The sequence below is a fragment of the Lithobates pipiens genome, unplaced genomic scaffold (genome assembly GCF_037356315.1).
Source record: "Lithobates pipiens isolate NorthernLeopardFrog02 unplaced genomic scaffold, aLitPip1_a1.2 Scaffold_13, whole genome shotgun sequence".
NCBI lineage: Eukaryota > Metazoa > Chordata > Amphibia > Anura > Ranidae > Lithobates > Lithobates pipiens.
This window is the reverse complement of record NW_027507718.1, coordinates 187351565-187372261: the sequence shown is the minus strand read 5'-3', so window position 1 is coordinate 187372261 and position 20697 is coordinate 187351565. Positions and strand designations below refer to the sequence as shown.

Genomic DNA, 20697 nt, shown 5'->3' with positions numbered 1-20697 from the left:
GAGGGAGGAGGACGGCAGTCAGTGTTAATGCTGCTGCATGTCTGGGGCATCGATAGTGAGTGGGCTGGTGGCAGCTTAGGCGCCAGGTCGCGATTTCTGGTCGCATTGGCAACCTGGCGCCTGGGGTTTGTCGAGCCCTGTACTACACCATTCCACTTCACAGGAGCAGCCACAATTTCTTGTTGCATTTCATTTATATTCATTGAGGCGCAATACACGGGTATTTTTTCCACTATAACCAAAGGCTGGTCAAAGGGTACAAACCAAACTAAAAGTGATATGGTCTTTTATGTTTGGAGGTTAGTAATCTTTATGGAAACAAATAGGTTAGGGAAATGAAAACATCTTGTATAAATCTTCAGTGGAATAAAAAGTAGAAGAAATTTGTATGTACCCTAGAGCAGACCTTCACTCTCAATTAAAACTACTGCCTCACCCTCCTTTACCGGTAACCCAACAAATTTGCATTTTTTGGAGCAGGTAGGTACCTTCTTGTAATAAGTACCTACACCACTTCCTAAGTTATTGCCTAGGAGAAGAAGTGGTCACCTTGGTCAGTACTCAACACCATTTTCTACACACTATAGATGCATACAGAGAATCTTTGCATAAAATCAGTTATTTGGCAGTTATTTAGCCAATTGATTATGCTGCGCACATATTTCTTCTGTCATTAACTTTTGGACACATTTTTGTTAAACTCACTGGTAACTGTTCCTCTTCATCCAAGGTGCCATTATGCACAGATTCTGTGTGGTCACCTTCATGAGAGTCATTGTGATGATGATGGTGGTGGTGGTGGTGGTGTTTCTTTTTGCGTGACTTTTTTTCATCCTTTGCATCCTCCCTTTCCTTCTTATGCTTTTTCTTGTGCCGATGGGATTTCTGCCAAGAAAAATAAAAAATAAAACACATGTTCACACCTTTCTGAATTAACTAGATTTTCAAAAGTTGAGTATATTTCCACGTCTGCAAAACAAGTTAAGACTGGGGTATAATTTCCAAAAACGGCTAACTTTCAAAGAAAATTGGATTTTTGGTTTAACTGTAAAATCGTTTTCTTGGAGAACCTCACAGGACATGGAGTATCTTCATATCCATTATATAGGCGTATGCTGCCATCTTCTGGTGATAAGAATAAAACTGGGCAAACGGCACTGCCTTGATGGTTCTTTCCCAGAACCCTCATGCAGAAACATCTCCACCTGAGCTCACGGTGACAAACATTTCTCTGGAGGTAGAATCACCTTCGACTGATCTGTGCCTAACATCAAGCTCAAGTATTCCAGCCTCTGGGGGGGGGGGGGGGGGGGGGAGAACCTAAGTGGACTGCTGGAAGGTTCAGGATCCATCTGAGCCTTTCCAAAGTGAGAAGAATACAACGCACATTGGACTCCAGAAGAAAGGAAAAGGGAGAGTTCTCCCAAAGCAGAAGGTTGTCCAGGTAACCCACAATGGGAATACCTTGAGAGTGTAAGAAAACCAGTACTGGAGTCAACACTTCGGTGAATACCCTGGGGGCTATAGAGAGGCCAAACAGCAGGGCAACAAACAAAATGCTGATTTTTCTACCGCAAATCTCAGGAACCATAGGTTAAGGAAGGTGACAGCTGGCCAGACCAAGTCCATGTTTTTGCACCTGAAGGTACTTGTTTAGCCCCTTCAGATCCAGGATTGGGTAAATGTCAGCTTTTGCTTTAGGCACCATGAAAAAAGCTTCTCACATTACTTGAAGAGGTCTAGGTCATTAAATCAACACCACCAACACCACGGTGGTGCTGCGATATATAGGGCCCTCTTAATCCTCTTGTATTAAAGCAGGTCCTGGCTCTGATTTAAAGTAGATCAGATCACATTATGAAGCAACCTCAATGGGTCCACAATATCTTTTTCTCACAGCTTTCAATCTCCAAAACTACAAATACTATTACAATGTTTTTTTATTTTTTAGCAGCCAGAATATTAGACTTGTTTTAATGGCAAGCAATAGTTTCAAAACTGTCCACCCCACACTAATGTTTTCTCCATTCTCTTTATAGCACTAGAAAAATCATCATGGCTTAGCCCAAAGGAAAATGCAATCCCCACATTGTAAATTAAAAAACGTGTACTCATGTACTAAAGGTGTGAAGGAATGTAATGCACATACTGATAATCAGAAAATGTCTATTTGCTTATGTGTATACATGTTTCTATGCAACTCCTTACTTATTATGTAGTATACAGATTGGCTCTCTGGAACTAAAAATGGCGTCTACACCCTGCTTCCCACGTATTAGAAGAATGCGGACGTGACGACAGAGTTTTGCTTATAGAATGTATGCATGCACACACTTTTTAATTAGAAACAGCAGCAGATAAGAACTACAATCTAGTTCAAGGTTATCTATTACAAAAGAGAGATCAGTTAACCACTTCCCACCCGGCCAATGCACATATACGGCCGGGTGGGAGCCGTCTACTTCTGATAGGACGTTCAGGAACGTCCTTCAGTAGGAGCGGGATCCCGCACGTGCCCGCGCAGCAGCGCGATCCCGATGTGCTCATGTCACCCGGACACGGCACATCTCAGATCGGCAGGAGGGCTCTGCGATTGGCCCTCCTGATCACATGACGGCGTGTCCAATCACGGCCGTCATGTGATGTAAACAAACAGCCGGTTGCTAGGCAATCGGCTCCTCCTCTCCTCACACAGAAGTCATCGCTGAGGAGAGGAGAGCAGATCGCTGCAGCCGGCTGATGATCAGTGAGTATGAGCTGTTTTTTACAGCTTTTTACTCACTGATCACCAGCCTAGTGTAAACACACAACACAACACACCACACAGTATAAACACAATGTCCCCACATATGTCCCCAAAACACACATGTCCCCAAATAATAAAAACACACGTCTCTAATAATAAAAACATGTCCCCCACATATGTCCCACTAAAAATCACATGTCCCAATGATTATCTGCACACATATGTCCATGATCATTTGCGTACATATGTCCGTGATCACACAAACCAATTATTATACACTTAACGGAATTTTTTTTTACCAAAAACATGTAGCAGAATACATTTTGGCTTAAATTTATGAAAAAAAATTGATTTTATTGGATTTCTTTTAAAATAGAAAAAAGAAAATATTGTTTTTTTTTCCAAATGTTCGCTTTTTTTGCGCTTATATCGCGAGAGCGATGAAAGCTGAAAATTGGGCTGGGAAGGAAGGGGGCGAAAGTGCCCTGTATTGAAGTGGTTAATTACCTTATCTGTATCTTCTTCATTTTTTTCTACTTGTAATGACTCTGCTTCCACTGATTCCTCAGTTGTTTCAGATGGTTCAGGCACAGTTTCAGTGGAAGGTTCCTGCTATAGAGTATGATATTGGTTATTTCCCTTGCAAAAGCTTAAAAGAAATACTTGCCATATAGTTTCCACGCATATCACCTCCTTATTGACCATACACACATTTACAAAGAGTCCAGATGAAATTAAAATTAAAAGTTATTTTGCCAAGGAGTTACTTATTTTGTCAATTTACATCTCCACTATTGCAGTTACATTTGAGAACAAGTCACTATACATGTCTGTTATGTGTTCACATCCACACAGCATACCTATCTTTTTGTTTTAATATTTCTTATCTTTTAAAGCTTTCTAAAAAGAATCGGTCATGGCTGACTGCAAGGTTTTTTTGAACAATGAGAAAGTCGGTCATCATTAACATACAATGCAAAAAGCCCAGCCTTTAAACTTTAAGCCCCATACACACAGGCCAAATGTCAGGAGACATAGGCCTGTTCAATAAAAACCCGCTGACACTCGGCCCGTGTGTATGTCAGCCGGTCGGCTGGCTTCTGCCAGACGAGCATGCTGGAAAACCAGCAGCCGACCTGCTCCCAATCAGCGCTCTCAGCCAATGGCTCAGAGAACTGGCCAAAGTCTTCTGGCAGGTGGGCCGTCACCCTGTCAGAACACAACAGCTCAGCGGGGAAGACTGCTGTACTAACGTCGGATCGTTCCTACAGTGGCTCTGAATGTAGCTGTCAGTTTTCGGACAGACTGTGCTCAAATCTAGTTGCAAATGATAATGAAGGCCTGCCTGCACTGTATAGAGAGGGAGAATTATAGAAAACACAGCAGCCCAGCCCCCTTCATAAACAGAGAACTATGTAGGATTTTTCCCTGCTGAATTGTCCAGAATAGAGCATCTAAAACAACTTAGCTGCAAGTCTTAAAGTAGAATTCTGGGCTTATACTAACTAATCTTAAAACCGCTCCAACATCTATACTAACTAACCTGTGGAAGAAACATGCATATACTTATTCTCCCGCTGCTCCGGTTTGGTCACATGATTTCCCGTGTCTGTCGGCAACAGCCACAGGGGAGAAGAGAAAGGGCTCTGACAATTGCTGGAATATCTGAGAAGTGTCACCTGCAGGTTTACTATGGGCCAAGCTTTGTCGGCGCTCCCTTCTCACGGTTAGAGCTGCTGCTATCTAACAAAGAACAGCTAATCACATGACCAGGCCGGAGCGGCCTGAGAATAGTTAAGTATACAGGTCTTTCTTCCACAGAGTAATTCGTTTAGGCATAAGAAGGTGGTGGCAGCAGTTTTAGATTAGCTTGTATATAGTTGGAATTTCATTTTCCATTTTTTTTTTAGGTTATACTATGTTAATGGGGACACGTAGTAAATATATAGCAAGTGTTTTCCCAATTTGACTGCCAAGTGGAAAAGGCAATATTCCCAGCCTATCGAACGGTTAAGATCAAATTGTTGCTGTGAAATAGGGCCAAACAGCTGGGATAATAAGTTACAGAGACTGAACAGCGAGTTACAGAGTGACAAACGCTCTCCTTTCAAAGAGCAAAAACCAATACCAATAGGCATGTAAGTAGTGCTAGACAGTATTCCTTGCACCCTATAAGTTTTTGTAAATCATGTATTCTAAACAAACTGAAAATTTTAAAAGTATATATGCTGTCCCAGTTTGACTACCAAGTTTTCACAAATCACTTTCATTTTCCTCAAACCTTTAGGGCTCATTTCACAACATACGTGCATGAAAATTAATGGAAAAACTACTCCAATTTAACCTGCAGAGACATGAATTTAAATCAGTTTACATGCACGTTTCAGTGAGTTTTTGTGCACGTTGACAGCAGTTTTCATGCATGTCAATTATGTGCCCTGTTCACACCACTGTTGATGTCAGGTCAGTTTTTTTCCTGTGTAAAAAACTGCATACATGTTGAATATTCCTGCACAGAAAAATTCTGCATGCAATACCAGTGCTGTGAACAGAGCATATAAACAACAATGTTTTTTGTTGTGTCCTTGCAAAATGCATGCAGAAAAACTGACGTGTATGCACGCGAGCCTTAGGACTCATTCAGACCATAGTGCAGAGACATTCCTTTCTCTCACTGTATCTCTAGAGCCCTACTGTGATCCTCAACTATTCAGCTGGCTCATACTTCAAGAATAATAAGCTGTCAGCAGATATTTCTAAATACAGAAGCGCATCTATGCCATTTCTATAAATCTTTATTGTCACAGTCCCAAACATCAGCAGGGGAAGCAGGAAACAAGCATACTGCAATAACAAGATTCAAACAGTAGAGAATTAGGAATGCAGCCTCGCTTAAAATCAGCTTTTTAAGGTCTTTTTTTGATGACATATATTAAAACAGATTTCAGGTCAAACATGGTTTCCGTCGCATGTTTTTTTTTCTCCACCACAAAATAAAGGTTCATCTGCCTCCTATTTGCTGTTGCTTTGACCTCACACTTCAGGCCCTTGTCAGCCTCCTCCACACAAAAGTCTTCTCACAAACTATGCATGCACCTAGCAGCTCATTGCTGCATGTCTCTTAGGTGAATCCCTCCTGAATGGGCCTTGAACCAGAGCCACATCTTAAAGTTCTGCACAGTGTGCTGGTTGTCCACAAAACCTGGACCCAGGACTGGAGACTTCATCCCTTCAAGTCTCTATGAAGCCTCCAGACTCAAACATATTTTACCAGCCTCTGAGGAAACGGGACCTCTAAGTTTCCTATGTAACTTAAGAGTACCCCCTGGAGCCCCTCAACTTGCCTGAATGAGAACCCTGGATGATACTAAACAATTTTCACACCGTGGCAGCGCACAGCACTGTCAATACCTACAGGGTTTCTAGGGTATCACCCTTGAAAGACAACAGACAGACAAAACACTCTTCATAACCGTCTCCAGAATGCCTTCAGGTTTAAAATGAACTTAAGACCAATTAAGCAGCAGCTAATCAATGCAAACCTCACCTTTGATTTGTCAATTATACCTTCTGTATTCACATGACAATGCAGTGTAGCTACATCAGAAGCCAGTACAGATATACCATACTGCACTGTGGGATGCAGAGGCGGTATGAAATAACCTGGCTGCCGCATTTCATGAAGAGCATGCTCTCCCAAGCTACAGCTAAATCTATAGAATTTCAATGCTGAGAAACAATTAATTTATTAGAGTAAATGCCTCTTAAAAGATCACACAAGTGTGAGGATCAAAAGTGATGGGTTTTTTTTTTTTAATCACAAAAGGTGCACTTTTTTTTTTTTTTAACAATTTAACTAAAGGTACTTACTGCCTTGCCAATCTACCAACCTGTGCCTGCGCTGGGGCCAAGGAGCTAGTTAGCCAGAAATCGATATCCTGAAAACCAAAGATCCAGTGATTGAGCAAAGGAGAGCTAATGTACACACAAGGCAAATTGTGGCTAAACACACGCAACATGAGTAACAGACAAGACTCGAACACTACAATCACTTGATTAGTTACACCAACACACAAACACATTATCAGACAAAGTAAAGTGAAACTTTGCCCACCACCTGGCTAGAAATCGTAATTATATGTTACAGCATTTTACTTTAGCACTGCAAGACTTACTTTGTGCTCAAAAAAAAACTTTTTTTTAATTGCCCAGGAACTAAACTGGTCTGCTCCAGTTCAAAACCGTGAAAAATGAAGGTTACAGCCTGATTCTTGCGTTCTATTACCACAGACCTGCACTGAGCCAATTGAAGGGTAACATATATATATATATATATATATATATATATATATATATATATATATATATATATATATATATATATCCTACATGGAAAAATCTGTACTGAAAGCTATAGAGTAGACTAAAGCTGACCTAATGTAAATGCTGGTTGCTCTAGCTGTGTTGTTGATCCTTATGCTTTAGTGCTCTGTGTAAATGATGTGGAGTAGTTCTCCGACTTTCTTTGCTGAATGCTTTAGTATCTGTGACTGAAAATAAGGTTTTATCGCTCATCCATTAAGGGTTACAGGAATTCAGAAACAGTCAGTAGGCAGTACAACTGAACGGTGAGCAGCAGCCAATGACAGGCCCATGAGCAGGAACTGGGAACTTTATGCAACTAAGAACTACCTTACGGGCTAACGACCAAATCGGAACCAGATGAAACTGAAGCTCAGGACCAGGACAGAGATAATCAGCAACAGGAATTACTCCACTTGAAGGGACACTCAACCTGAATTAGTGAGAAACGACAAACCCACCAAAAACAGGTGTAACAATACAACTATCTGGTTAGATATAAACCGATGTGACGTTGTCAACAGACCGGAGAAAAACGTGGACAAAAACAGGACCACAAGGGTAGACAAGCTGATCTGCATTTAAAGGTCCAAACCTTACACTCCCTAAAAATGAAAAAAAGGGGTAGGATGCGCAAGAGGTAAGCCGACAAGTGTGCGGGGGTGAAAGTTATACCACAACCCCAGACTTGTGGAAGGGAAGACGAGAACAATGGGATGGGCAAGGGAATGTCTTTAAAGATTTTGCAGGTCTCTATACCCAAAGTAGCATGGTAAGATGAAGATTGCATTTTTGGTAAAACTTCCGCTTTTGATTGCCTAGGTGGGCAGAGTGGAAGTGGGAGAAGATACCTGTAAAAATCAGATCCAGATAGCTGCAACATACAGACCAGCTTAAAAAGTAGTTTCAGGGAGAAAACTTGATTTAAAGCGTGAGTCCGCGTTTTTTTTTTTTTTTTTTTAAAGCCAGCAGCTACAAATACTGCAGCTGCTGACTTTTAAAGTAGTGACACTTACCTGTCCAGCGCGCCCGCGATGTCGGCACCCGAAGCCGATCTCTCGATCGTCTCTCGGGTGCTGCCGCCGCCATCTTGGGTATGGGAATCAGGAATGGGAGCCTTTCAGCTTCATTTCCCGGTTCCCTACTGCGCATGCGCGAGTCGCACTGCGCATTAAGGATGGACCCGCTGCCTCCGGGATCTGTGTGTTTCCCAGCAGGCAGCGGGGGACTTTCGGAAAGGGGCGTAATCGACGCCCCTTTCCGCAGAGAGCTATCCCGGAAGTGGGTGCAGATACCTGTACTGTACAGGTACCTGCACCCCCTCCCCCCTGAAAGGTGCCAATTGTGGCGCCGGAGGGGGGGGGGATTCCAATGAGCGGAAGGTCCACTTTAGGGTGGACCTCCGCTTTAAGTCACAGATAAAAAAAATAATGAACTCTTAAAAAAAAAAAAAACACCAAAAAAAAGCATCTGACCTCATAGGAAACTAGCAAAAAACTTGCTGGGTGGAGAGGTGTTATACATGGGTAGTTTACAACTTTTATGCCCTAACCTCATGTAGGCACATAGTATAACCCAACTGTTTTTGAATTCCTGCGTTCTTTCTCAAGGAGGAGATAAGAAATGGCAACTAACATATTTCTCCTGTTAAAGGTTTTGTGGAGTGGAGTATAAAAGAATCTATACATGCTCATGAAGTAGAAAAACACATACCCGCATTATACACATAACACTACAGTAAATAATGACTTTCCACTCACATCTGAAGTAGCTTTGTCATCCGTTTTATCCTCTTCGGGTTTAACTGACACCTCTTCCTCCCTAGAAGTGCTAGTTACAGATTTCTTACGCTTTGCCTTTTCTTCTCTCTCTTTACTTTTCTGTCACAATATGAAAATGAGATACAAAAGAATAATGGATGTTTAGTTTTTATATTTTAAAACACAGTTTCAGCTTTAAAGAGGAATGGGTTTACTTCCTCTTTCATTCCCTGCAAAGCATAATAGACTACTATGCATCGCATAGTAGTCCATTATGTGTCACTTACCTGACACAGGAGCCAGCAATGTCACCGCTGTCCCCTGTAGTCCGGCGCATCCATCTTCTCGGTGGGGTCTCGCAGCTCCGCCGCTGTCATTCGGCAAAGCCACGATTATGTCACTCCCGCGCATGCGCACGGGAGCCGACACGCGCGGCATCTTCGTCCTTGACAGTCAGCGGTGCCTGTCTTTCGGCAAATATCTCCTAAACCGTGTAGGTTTAGGAGATATTTCTTGGACCTACAGGTAAGCCTTAATCTAGACTTACCTGTAGGTCAAAGTGGTTTGTAAGGGTTTACAAACACTTTAATCGTTGGACATATCACAATAGAAAATGTATAAGCCTTTTTTTGTATTTTTAAAGACTTAATCAGGCCTGTAAATAACATCACAAATTACTAGAGTCAGCTATACAAATTAAATGAGAACTCTAGTATGAAACAATTTATACCACCACCCCATTCCTGTCCTTATGTTAACATGTTCTACCCCAACTTCACCCTGTCATCATAGAGTCACATGTACAGAATGGGAACTCCTCTATAAGAGGAGATAATATACTCGCCTGTTGAGGACTTGTGTGCTGATACACTGCAACTTTGCTTCTCCATGGCCACTGCAGATATACACCCCTTCAGGGAAGACTGAATCCCTCTCATCCCCCTGCCTCACACTCCAGCTCCTCTCACTGGCTCATGCCTACAAGATGGCAGGAGGAACCACAGTGGGTCTACACACCAGAAAAGTATGGAATGCCAGCAGTCGGCAGGATGTGCAAACCGGTCTCTGAATGAAAAACGTGGAGAAGAGGGACAGAAAAGGCCCTGGCTTTACCACATACAGATCAGAGAAATTTTTGTATGCACTGAGAAAATGCTAAATGTTCTCCAAATAGTACATGTGCCAAGCGAGCATCCTCCTTTGTATTCTCAGCAGCAGGGCAGCTGCTCAGCAAAGGACCTGGAAGTTAGTGGTAATCACCTGAGTAGTTGTGTTTACTAAAGTGATTTCTAGCTTCCATAGGGATCGGCCAGGTAAGGAACATACATACACTCACTGGTCACTTTATTAGGTACACCTTGCAAGTACAGGGTTGGCCTCCCAGTTGCCTTCACAACTGCCTTAATTCTTCTCGGCATAGATTCAACAAGGTCTTGGAAACATTCCTCAGAGATTTTGGTCCAGATTGACATGATAGCATCACGCAGTTGATGCAGATTTGTGGGCTGCACATCCATGGTTCGAATCTTCCATTCCACCACATCCCAAAGGTGCTCTATTGGATTATGATCTGGTGACTGTGGAGGCCATTGGAGTACAGAGAGCTCATTGTCATGGTCCAGAAACCAGTTTGAGGTGATTTGAGCTTTGTGACATGGTGCATTATCCTGATGAAAGTAGCCATCAGAAGATGGGTAACACTGTAGTCATAAAGAGATGGACATGGTCAGCAACAATACTCAGGTAGGCCATGGCATTTAAAACGATGCTTGTACTAAGGGGCGCAATGCGTGAAAAGAAAATATCCCCCACACCATTACACCACCAGCCTGAACTGTTGAAACAAGGCAGGATGGATCCACACTCACATATTGTTTATGTCAAATTCAGACCCCAACATCTGTTGCAGCTGAAATTGAGGTTCCTCAGACCATGCAACATTTCTCCAATGTTGTAGCCTCAGGTTCCTGCTCTTGGCTGACAGGAGTGGCATCCAGTGTGGTCTTCTGCTGCTGTAGCCCATCTGCTTCAAGGTTCGATGTGTGGTATTCTGCATACCTGGGTTGTAACGGGTGGTTGAGTTACTGTTGTCTTTCTAACATCTCAAACCAGTATGACTATTCTCCTTCGACCTCTGACAACAAGGGGTTTTCGTCCACACAACTGCCACTCAGTGGATATTTTTCTCTTTTTTGGGACCATTCTCTGTAAACCCTAAAGATGGTTGTGTGTGAAAAACCCAGTAGAACCACGTTTTTTTTTACATACTTAGACCAGCCTGTCCGGCACAAACAACCATGTCACATTCAGTGTCACTTATGTTCCCTTTCTTCCTCAATCAATGCGCCATTTGAACTTCAGCAAGTTGTCTTCACCACGTCTAGATGCCTAAATGCATCGAGATGCTGCCATGTGATTGGCCGATTAGCAATTTGTGTTACCGAGCAATTTAACCGGTTCCCGACCAGCGCACGCCGATGTACGTCGGCAGAATGGCACGGGCAGGCATATTGGCGTACAGGTACGTCCAATCTTCAATGCCGCCCTGCCATCGTGAGTGCTTGCGTGCCGGTTGAGACCCCCGTGAGTCCAGTTGCAGGTCCCGTGGACTCAATAGCCGCGGGCATACCCGCGATCGTCTCACGGGACGGCTGAATGGAGGAAATGCCGTGTAAACAGCATTTCTCCATTCTGCCTAGCAGCTAGTGACGCTGATCTCTGCTCCATGTGATTGGAGCAGAGATCAGTGTTCACTAAATGAAAGCCCAACCCCCCACAGTTAGTAACACCCCTAGGAACACTTAACCCCTACACTGCCACCCACTGGTTAACCCCTTCACTGCCAGTGTCATTTACACAGGAATCACTGCATTTATATAGCAGTGATTACTGTAGAAATGACAATGGTCCCAAAAATGTGTCAAAAATGTCCGATGTGTCTGCCACAATGTCGCAGTCACAATAAAAATCGCTGATCGCCGCCATTACTAGTAAAAAAAAAAATAATAATAAAAAATTATTAATAAAAATGCCATAAAACTATCCCTATTTTGTAAACACTATAACTTTTGTGCAAACCAATGAATCGCTTATTGCAATTTTTTTTACCAAAAATATGTAGAAGAATACGTATCGGCCAAAACGGAGGGAAAAAAATGTCTTTTTATATATTTTTGGGGGATATTTATTATAACAAAAAGTAAAAAATAATTAGTTTGTTTCAAAATTGTCGCTCTATTTTTGTTTATAGTGCAAAAAATAAAAACCGCAGGGGTGATCAAATACCACCAAAAGAAAGCTCTATTTGTGGGGAAAAAAGGACGTCAATTTTGTTTGGGAGCCACGTCGCAGGACCGCGAAATTGTCAGTTAAAGCGACGCAGTGCCGAATCGCAAAAAGTAGTCTGGTCTTTGACTAGCAAAATGGTCCGGTCTGTAAGTGGTTAACAGGTATACCTAATAAAGTGGCCAGTGAGTGTACTTACATTGGTCCAAGCTGTAATTATACAAAAATATCCATACCTGGAATTCAGAATGATTCACCCTCAGCATGCTGATAAAACAGAAAGAAGTTCATGGCTGAGGCAGTAGCCATGAGTCTATTTTGGCCCTTTTAATGCCAAGACATATGGGATATGCCCAAGGTCTTGAAAATATTAAACTCACCTTCTTTTCTTTTTTCTTTACTCTCTCAGTTTCTGACTGTTTTTTATCCTTTTTACTGGGCTTTTTGACCTTTGACTCCAAAACAGAGGTTTCATTTTCCGGAGATTTTAGATTTTCTGTGTTTCTGTGTCTTTGGACTGGAAGTTTTTCTGTGTCTGCCAAAGGTCTGAAAGCAAAAGTTGTCATTAGTTATACCGCCTCATCTTTCCTTTTAACATATTAAACCGTATATATTTGTTAGTGAAAGATGAGCACATACTTGTCCAGATCTATGTCTAGAGCTCTGTAGGGGTCATTTGGATCCTTATCATCGTCATCACTCGGGAGGGCATTCTAAAATAAACAAACACACAGTGAAAAATACTTTAACCACTTCAATAACAGGCCTATTCTATTTTTAGCACTATAAAATAAAATGATGGGTGTTGCAATTTTTTATGTCACAAGGTATTTACGTAGCGATTTTTCAAACGCACCTTTTGTATTGCAAAAAATACACTTTTGATGAATTTTATTACAAACACAATAGAATACAAATTTTTGGGATAAAACTTAAAATATAATGTTACACCGAGTCGATACCTAAAATGTCATGTTTTAAAAATGCATCTGTCCCTGCAATGGTGCCAAACTACAGTTCTTAAAATTCTCCATTGACGACACTTTAAAGACCTTTACAGGTTACCAGTTTAGAGATACACAGGAGGTCTGGAGAAAGAATTATTGCTCCAATGTTGATGTTCGATAATGCTGAACAAGTGTGGTGCAATCACCTTTTACATGTGCATGTGGGTTTTAAGTAAGCGTTCGCATCTGCGCACAAGCGCAGCGGGACAAGGGAGCTTTACATTTTTTTATTATTGAAAACACTTCCCTTTTTTGTATTCACTTTATTGCTAAGCATGGGCCCCAACAGGTTCTCTTCATGGAGAGAATTCTGGGGTCTTTTAAACCCCAAATCTCCCCTCTGGCCTCCAATGCAGCTGATCAGGTATAGATCGGTATGATTGGTTGCTTTGCTGGCCTAAACAAAGTAAAAAACAGAAGTGCCGAAATCCTTGCTTCTTCCAGTTTCTGGGTTCACAGAGGTAGGAACGTCAGTTTCTCTCTGTGTAGTGCTGATGTCATCCGCATCGCTCCCGGGTTCCGCGAACAGATGGCAGAGCGCGGGAAAGGCGGCAGCACAGAAGTGATCAAATGGCTGTTCAGCCACTCACATCAATTCTGCCATAGAGGGAATCGCCAGCTGCAAATTTTGATACTGGGATCACTGCAGGTGCTGGCATTATCCCGCTATAACCAATTCAACCTAAGGACATCCATGGACGTCCTACCATACTGAGGTGGTTAAAAGGGCTTTTTTATTTTTGTGAACCGACTAATTCCACTAATTGTCCTTCATAAATTTTGTGGACCAGTATGCTGGCGAGGCAGCCTATGAACACAGTGCGTGTTTTGTTGTGGTGGTTCACTGTCCTATCTCTCTGCTGTGCATTTTTCTGTTGTGGCAATCAGACAAAAATTTCCAGCGTAGGACTGCAAGCTAAAATTACTCCATTCCATCCAATGTGTTCTCACAGCATACCTATACCAAAATTACAAGGTCGAACACACACAAAAAATTTGACGGTATAAAAAAATGAAACGTAACCTCTGGCATTTCCTCAGTGATAATGTCAACCTGCTGTGCCGGAGCAATATCTTCATCACTCTCTGTGTGAATAGACTTTTGTCTTCGAGACTTGCTACCTTTCTTTTCTTTTACTTTCTTCCGTTTCTTGTCTTTTTCCCGACGTTGTTTGCTTCGTCGTTCCTCCTCAAGTTTTACATACTGATCTGACATAGGAAGCCCTGAGGAAATGCATATATTAAATGAATCTTACTTTAAAATCTACAAGTTTTTCCCAGTTGATATTAAAAACAATGGAGACTTTGAATAGGCATGCAGGCACAAACAAGCAACAACATGTTAATACAAAATATAACGCTCATTGGGGGATATTTACCAAACTAATTTGCAACGAATGAGAATAAAAATATGGCTGCCTCTTATTCATTAAAGTCTCTGCAACAGGTTAAATGTATTTGAGATTCCTGCACCTGTAATCCTGGGCAGCCAGCTGAGACAGAGATGTACAGGTCTGCAATAATTTTTTTTACTGCAGAGCAAAATTGTTTTCACTTTAACCACTTACTGGGCACTTAAACCCCCTTCCTGCCCAGAATAATTTAAAGCTTTCAGCGCTGTCACACTTTTAATTACAATTGCGCAGTCATGCAACACTGTACCTAAATTATTTTTTTTCTTTTGGTGGTATTTAATCACTGCTAGGTTTATTTTTTGTTAAAGAAAAAAAAAAAAAAAAAAAAAAAAAAAAACACTGAAAATCTTCTGTTTACATTACATGATCAGATGTCATTGGCTGCCAGCTGATGACATGGTAAGGGGCCCGGGTGGGCTGCTTACTCCGATCTGTGATCAGCCGAGTCTCAGACTCTGATCACAGGGGGCACACAGGCAGCTCATGCCTCCCAGCAATTAAGACCTGCTCTGTAGCAGTCATTCGGCTATAGCGCGGACGGGAGGTGGTCGGCATCATTTGTAGCCATTTTATAGCACGAATACAGAATAGATTTAAGACCATGTGTTTTAGAAGCTAGGCTCTCCCTATTGCTATGCAAATAAACTAGACTGGTTTATGAGCTCAGCAGAGGATGTACAGGAAGTAAGAGGGAGGGAAGGACTTTTGAAAAGGTCATGTGGTCAGACAAAGGGGAGAGTTGTTCTTAAAGACAAAGAAGCAAGAATCGATCTGAGGACTTTTGAAAAAGCAGTTGGACTCCATCATAAAGAAGTAGCTGTTTAGTATACTTATTGCATACATATTGTACACGCTTATTTGCAGGGAAGATAGTTTGTACATTGTAGGCATATTTTGTTATACTTTGCATGCTATGAATTGTGTATCCTGCAGTCGTATGTGCAGCTTTTCTGTTTAGTAAAAGTATTAATACACTACAGAGGTCTAAGCTTCCTGGACTTTCACCACAACTTTTAAAAGACCAAAGCAAAACAATTGGGGGCTGGTCTGGGATTTGCACTAAAGCTCAACTGAAGCAGATCTGTTCTTTGTTGGGTTTTCTGTTTGTGCCGAGAAAAAATCCTGCATAGACTGTTTAGGAAGAAGTTTCTGGTGTTCAGGAGGAGAAAGTGTGAACCCTGCCTAACTGGGCCGGGGGCAGACAGTGGATGTCTGTTGCAAAGGAGATTGCTAGGTATGCTTCTCCTTTGAACAAAACTTGGGGTGATTGAGTCTCTGATCTCTCCTCAGATTTAGTCTTAAGAGTTTTGGGTTCACTAAGGGAGAAATGCGGTCAGTTGATGTGTTTGGTTTGCACTTCCTGCATGCTCTACATATTGAATCTGAAACAAGAAAAAGGCAGAGCTAGAAAGATTTGTTGAAAGAGCAGCTGGCAGTGGCGACCAAGTGTTTGGAAAACACTGCAAGCAAGGCAAAGTAGGGCACTCAAAATCAAACCTACAGTTGCTTCAAAGTGTGTTCAAACCACTGTAGTCAGAGCTGAAGACTTGAATGAGCCATATGCAGCCCTCAAACAAGTCTAATGATGCCCTAGGCCTATAAACAAAAGTAGGGCATGTGCCACTGTTCTTGCCCATAAGCAGGAAGTTGGGAATCTGATCAGCTCAAACAGAGATGGACGAGTTGAGCCAGATAAAACAGAAGGCAAGGTCTATGGTATCCAGGAGACGCATAGGGACTCGCTTAAGGTAGGGGGTCACTAAAGTGGAAATAGATGGGATTCCGACACCAGTATTATTTAAGAGTTGGAAGCAAGTGGCTGGGAATGGAAGATGCAGTCACATTAGGTGTTTTGTTGTCATAAATTGGGGCACATTGCTTGAGTGCGCCAGGCTGTAAAGACTGGTACAACAGCAGGCCAGTGTTCCCACGACATGGAGAGAGATATTCAGGTTTATTTTTTCCACTGGAAATCTAAGCCTTTTCAGAGTTCTTCTGAACTTCTGAAGAGTGTTACAAGGCAACATGGGGCACCCTACAATAATTTTGCAGTCACAAATAGATAGAGAAATGTGAACAGTGAGCTATGTTTTTTGACAAAAGTTGGAAGGAACATATAATCTGCTTTGTCTCTTACTCTTTTAAAATCAAGAACATTTGAGAGATGGAGCAGGTAGAGCAAATGACCAAGCTAGATGGCGTGAGGCAGAACAGGAGATGAGGAAACTGCGGAGGATTTCCTAATGGTGGCTGAATTGGAGTGGACTTTCATCTGAGCATTTCCTTATGATCAGGAGGACAAGGACTTTCATCTGGGCTTTCCTTCCATCTATGTTACATAAACTGCTAACCCTGTTGAAAGGAATATTGCAGCTTTCCAGGGACAGAGGTCTGATCGCCCAGAACATACAGGGGTCGAAAGGGAAATTTTTTCGCCCTTTCCTGGACAAAGTTGATAGGCCGTTTGGTGAGTTTTTGTGAAATGGCAGGAAATATGGGAGGGGGGAGGCCATGTGGTCAGACAAAGAACAAAGTTGTTTTTTTGAAGAAAAAGAAGCAAGGGTAGATCTGAAAACTTTGGAGGAAGCAATTGGCTTTCCATTCATGGAACCATGAAGAAGTTTGCATGAATGGAAAACCACGTTAAGTAGCTGTTTGGTATATTTATTGAATACATATTGTGCATGATTATTTTCTAGGAAGATAGTTGGCTTGTGCATGTTGTCGGCATATTTGGTAATACGCTATGAAATTGTGTTTTTGGCAGTTGTATGTGCAGCTCTTCTGTTTAGTAAAAGTATTACACTACAGCTGTCTATGCTTGTTTGTGATTTACTGCAAGAACCTTTAATAGTGTTGCTTTGGTATTTTAAAAGGTTCCTGCGGTCAAAGCCAAGAAAGCTTATACCTCTGTAGTATATTAATACCTTTACTAATTAGAAAATCTGTACATAAACTGCAAGATTCATAATTCATAGCATGCAAAGTATAACAAAATAAGCCTACAATGTATAAATGATCTTCCTAGCAAATAAGCATGTACAATATATATGCAATAAGTATACTAAACAGCTACTCAAAGCGGAAATTCAGTCGTATTTTCATCTTTCCATCTATTAAATCTTCTGCTCTTGTTGTTTTAACTTTAAATAGTAAAACATTTTTTTTTTCTGCCAGTAAATACCTTATACAGTCCACTTCCTATTTGTCTGGAAAAAAGCCTAGGCTTATGACATCATGCACAGCGCTCATTCTCCTGAGAGTTTGCTAGGAGGGAGGGGGTGAGTCATAAAAGGGCCAATGAGAGCTGCAGAGCTGGAGATGTGCCTCTGTGTGTCGGTGTAAATCCAGGAAGTGAACAGGCAGCAGCTTCAGCAGCCCACAGGAGAGTGATCAGATATGCCACGGGGAAGAATAGAGATGTCTCGGACCCTGGATAGGACAGATACCCCGGCATAGGCAAGGTCTATACATGAGAAGGTTTTTTGCGAGGCTGAGTGACATGTGTAGGCCCGCCAAAAAGGGTGACACCACCTCCAAAAGTCAAATTGGACACCTCGGCCCAAGAGAGCAGCAGGGTCCAAGACCATGTTAAAGTCCCCTAGCACCACCATCATTAATTCCAACCTGTCCACCGTGGCATGCAGCATAACATTTCAACCATCCGGGTAAAGCTCCAGCGCCATTAGCCTAAACTGTAGGGATTTATGTACTAGGATACTGACCCCTCTGAAGTAAGTGGTATATGTGGAGTGGTACTGGTGTCCCACACAGGGCTGCCCAAGACTCAGAAGTTTGCCCCCCGTCAGGAGAGTCTCTTGCAGTATACAAATTTGGGGTGGTATGTTTTAAGAAGCTGAAACACCAGTGACCTTTTAAACAGAGGAGTTCAAACCGCTGGTGTTCCATGAAATTATGGTACAGTCAGCCATCTATGCCCGGTGTCACAACATTTTCTAACTGCAGACCATCGTTCAGGCACAGATGCAAGGTCTGGACCACCAAACCTAGTGTCAAACATGAGTACATCGCTTGTGAAAAAATAAAAAATAAATAAATAAAAAAAAAGTGATAAAAAAAACATTCCCAACCAGGCTCACATATACATCTTCTCCGTTGCAGGAATACTTATCTGCGTGGTAGGGTGTCAATCCACATCCTTGGGAGATGTAAAGAATCGCACAGATTCACAGTCCTCCACACGCAGCCTGGCCGGGAACAGCATGCTGTACTTTATGTGCTTGGCTCGGAGTCTGGCCCTCTCTGCGTCATATGATTTCCGCTGCTTCTGTGTTTCCAGTGAATCATCTGGGAAGATCAGGAATTTGGCATTTTCAAAGCACAGCTCACCTTGAGCCCTTGTCCCCTTCATCACTGTGTCACAATCTCAAAAATGGAGTAGTTTGAATATGAAGGTGCAGGGCGGCGCTCCTTGTGGGGCCCTGGTGGAGGGTATGTGATGCGCTCTTTCCACAGTTAAGAATGGGGAAAACCGCGCTGAGGGGAGTAACTGTTGCAACAAACATTCAGTTAATGTGATGGGATCAGCACCCTCTGCCCCTTCTGGAAGGCCCACAACTCAGATTATTTTGTCTGTTACGTCTGTTGCGTCCGGCCCCGCCAGCCTGGTTCTCCATCTGGGCAGGAGATTTAGACGATTGCAGGATTTTTGCTGTTTTTTTTTTTTAGGGTGGTTATTTATGCTGCTGCACCCGTAAAAACTGTGGATTTAGTGCCGCTCAAACTATGTGTCTGCTCCCTGTTTCATCCCAGTCACGCACGCACGGAGTGGCCCCTTACCCTTTCTGGACTGTGGGAGCAATGTGCTCTTCCCTTTGGTAAAATTTTGAATGATGTCATGCATGAAGCTCCAAAACGCCTCTCACCTTGGAAGGTCCGCAGACCAGCATTTCAGCTAAATCAGGCACCATAGCACCACTGCCGATACTGATGCTCTAGAGAGCAGGGGGACCGTATCCAGGTCAGCATAACAGACATACTTAAGGCCATGCACTAACTGTTCTGACAGCTCTATGCAGACCGGGGAGACTGTTGCTTCTCCAATTCACGGTGCAACAACTTTGCCCATTCAAGTAAGCGTCTGTGCCACCAAGGCCATGGCCAGCACAGGTCCTAACGCTGACCCCACTACATAAGCATGGACCAGGCCACTGCCTCGTCCCTCCTGTTGGCAGGGTCCTCAAAGGCAGGAGTACCTTCTACCGGAATTGTGGCTACTTTATTGAACCTGGATACCGGGGGGGTCAACGACTGGACGAGATGTCCATTTTTCAGGAGGCTCTCCTCAAAGGGGTAACGCACTGCCATTCTTTTAGCCCCCTTGCGCCCACACGCCGCTTCCACTCTGACAACAAAGGTCTCCAGGACCGACGACAAAGCATCCATAGACACAGCATTTTCGCCGGTGAGCCGGTTGCAATAGCAGGGATGTCTGGGGAAGAAGTGCCAGCTTCTGATGCCATGCTGACCATCACTCACCTGCCATAACTTAGGGACTTAAGGCAAGGTACACAAATCCCACCCTCCTAGCTACTCACAGACTGAGGGGCCCCTCCGCAGGACACACCATCCTGACCGAGTGCTGCCATTGACCACTCTACCCTGTTTCAGTCACAAAGTGTTCAGAGTGAAAACCACACTGTTATGAGGTACACAGACCCAGCACTAGAGGTAAAAACGCGCTGAGGCTACAAGAAAATGGCCCCCGGCTGTCCTTAGCACAAAAATCACCAAGAAAATGGCTGCCGAACCTTCTAGAAAAAGATCGACAGCCCATACACTACATAGACTACAGGAAAATGGCCGCAGCTTGAGCAAAATGGTCACGACCTTTCCTGAGGTAAGTTTTTTCTCAGGTACCTCATAGCAAAGAAAAAAGGGACAGAAAAGTAAAAAAACTGACCCCAACAGACAGCGCAGCCCCCCACCAGAACCCCCAGCCTAGGTACATACAACGCACCTCAGCCAATGGCGGTTGATTGTAGATCACAGGATCAAAATCTGTAGAAAAAAAAAAAAATGAAAAAAATCCCAGGACCAATCGCCCCCTCAGGGAGCCAGGTCCTTTTCCTACACTAGGCAGAAAAAAAAACTGAGCTGCA

The 20697-nt window shown here is 42.8% G+C and overlaps 1 protein-coding gene across 4 annotated transcripts in view; it reads right to left on the bottom strand.

The window, feature by feature from the left end:
* AP3D1 (adaptor related protein complex 3 subunit delta 1) overlaps nt 1-20697 on the bottom strand; it is a 167653-nt gene that overhangs the window by 61309 nt on the left and 85647 nt on the right. Inside the window, exons 20-26 of one of the 4 annotated variants that reach the window (XM_077475978.1) lie at nt 14185-14384; nt 12793-12866; nt 12534-12699; nt 8869-8988; nt 6637-6684; nt 3254-3358; nt 706-885 (exon numbers count right to left, since the gene is read on the bottom strand). In XM_077475978.1, the coding sequence (XP_077332104.1) occupies nt 706-885; nt 3254-3358; nt 6637-6684; nt 8869-8988; nt 12534-12699; nt 12793-12866; nt 14185-14384 (893 nt within the window). The remainder of the gene's footprint in view (nt 1-705; nt 886-3253; nt 3359-6636; nt 6685-8868; nt 8989-12533; nt 12700-12792; nt 12867-14184; nt 14385-20697) is intronic. The other 3 variants (XM_077475979.1, XM_077475980.1, XM_077475981.1) reach the window with 3 other exon arrangements.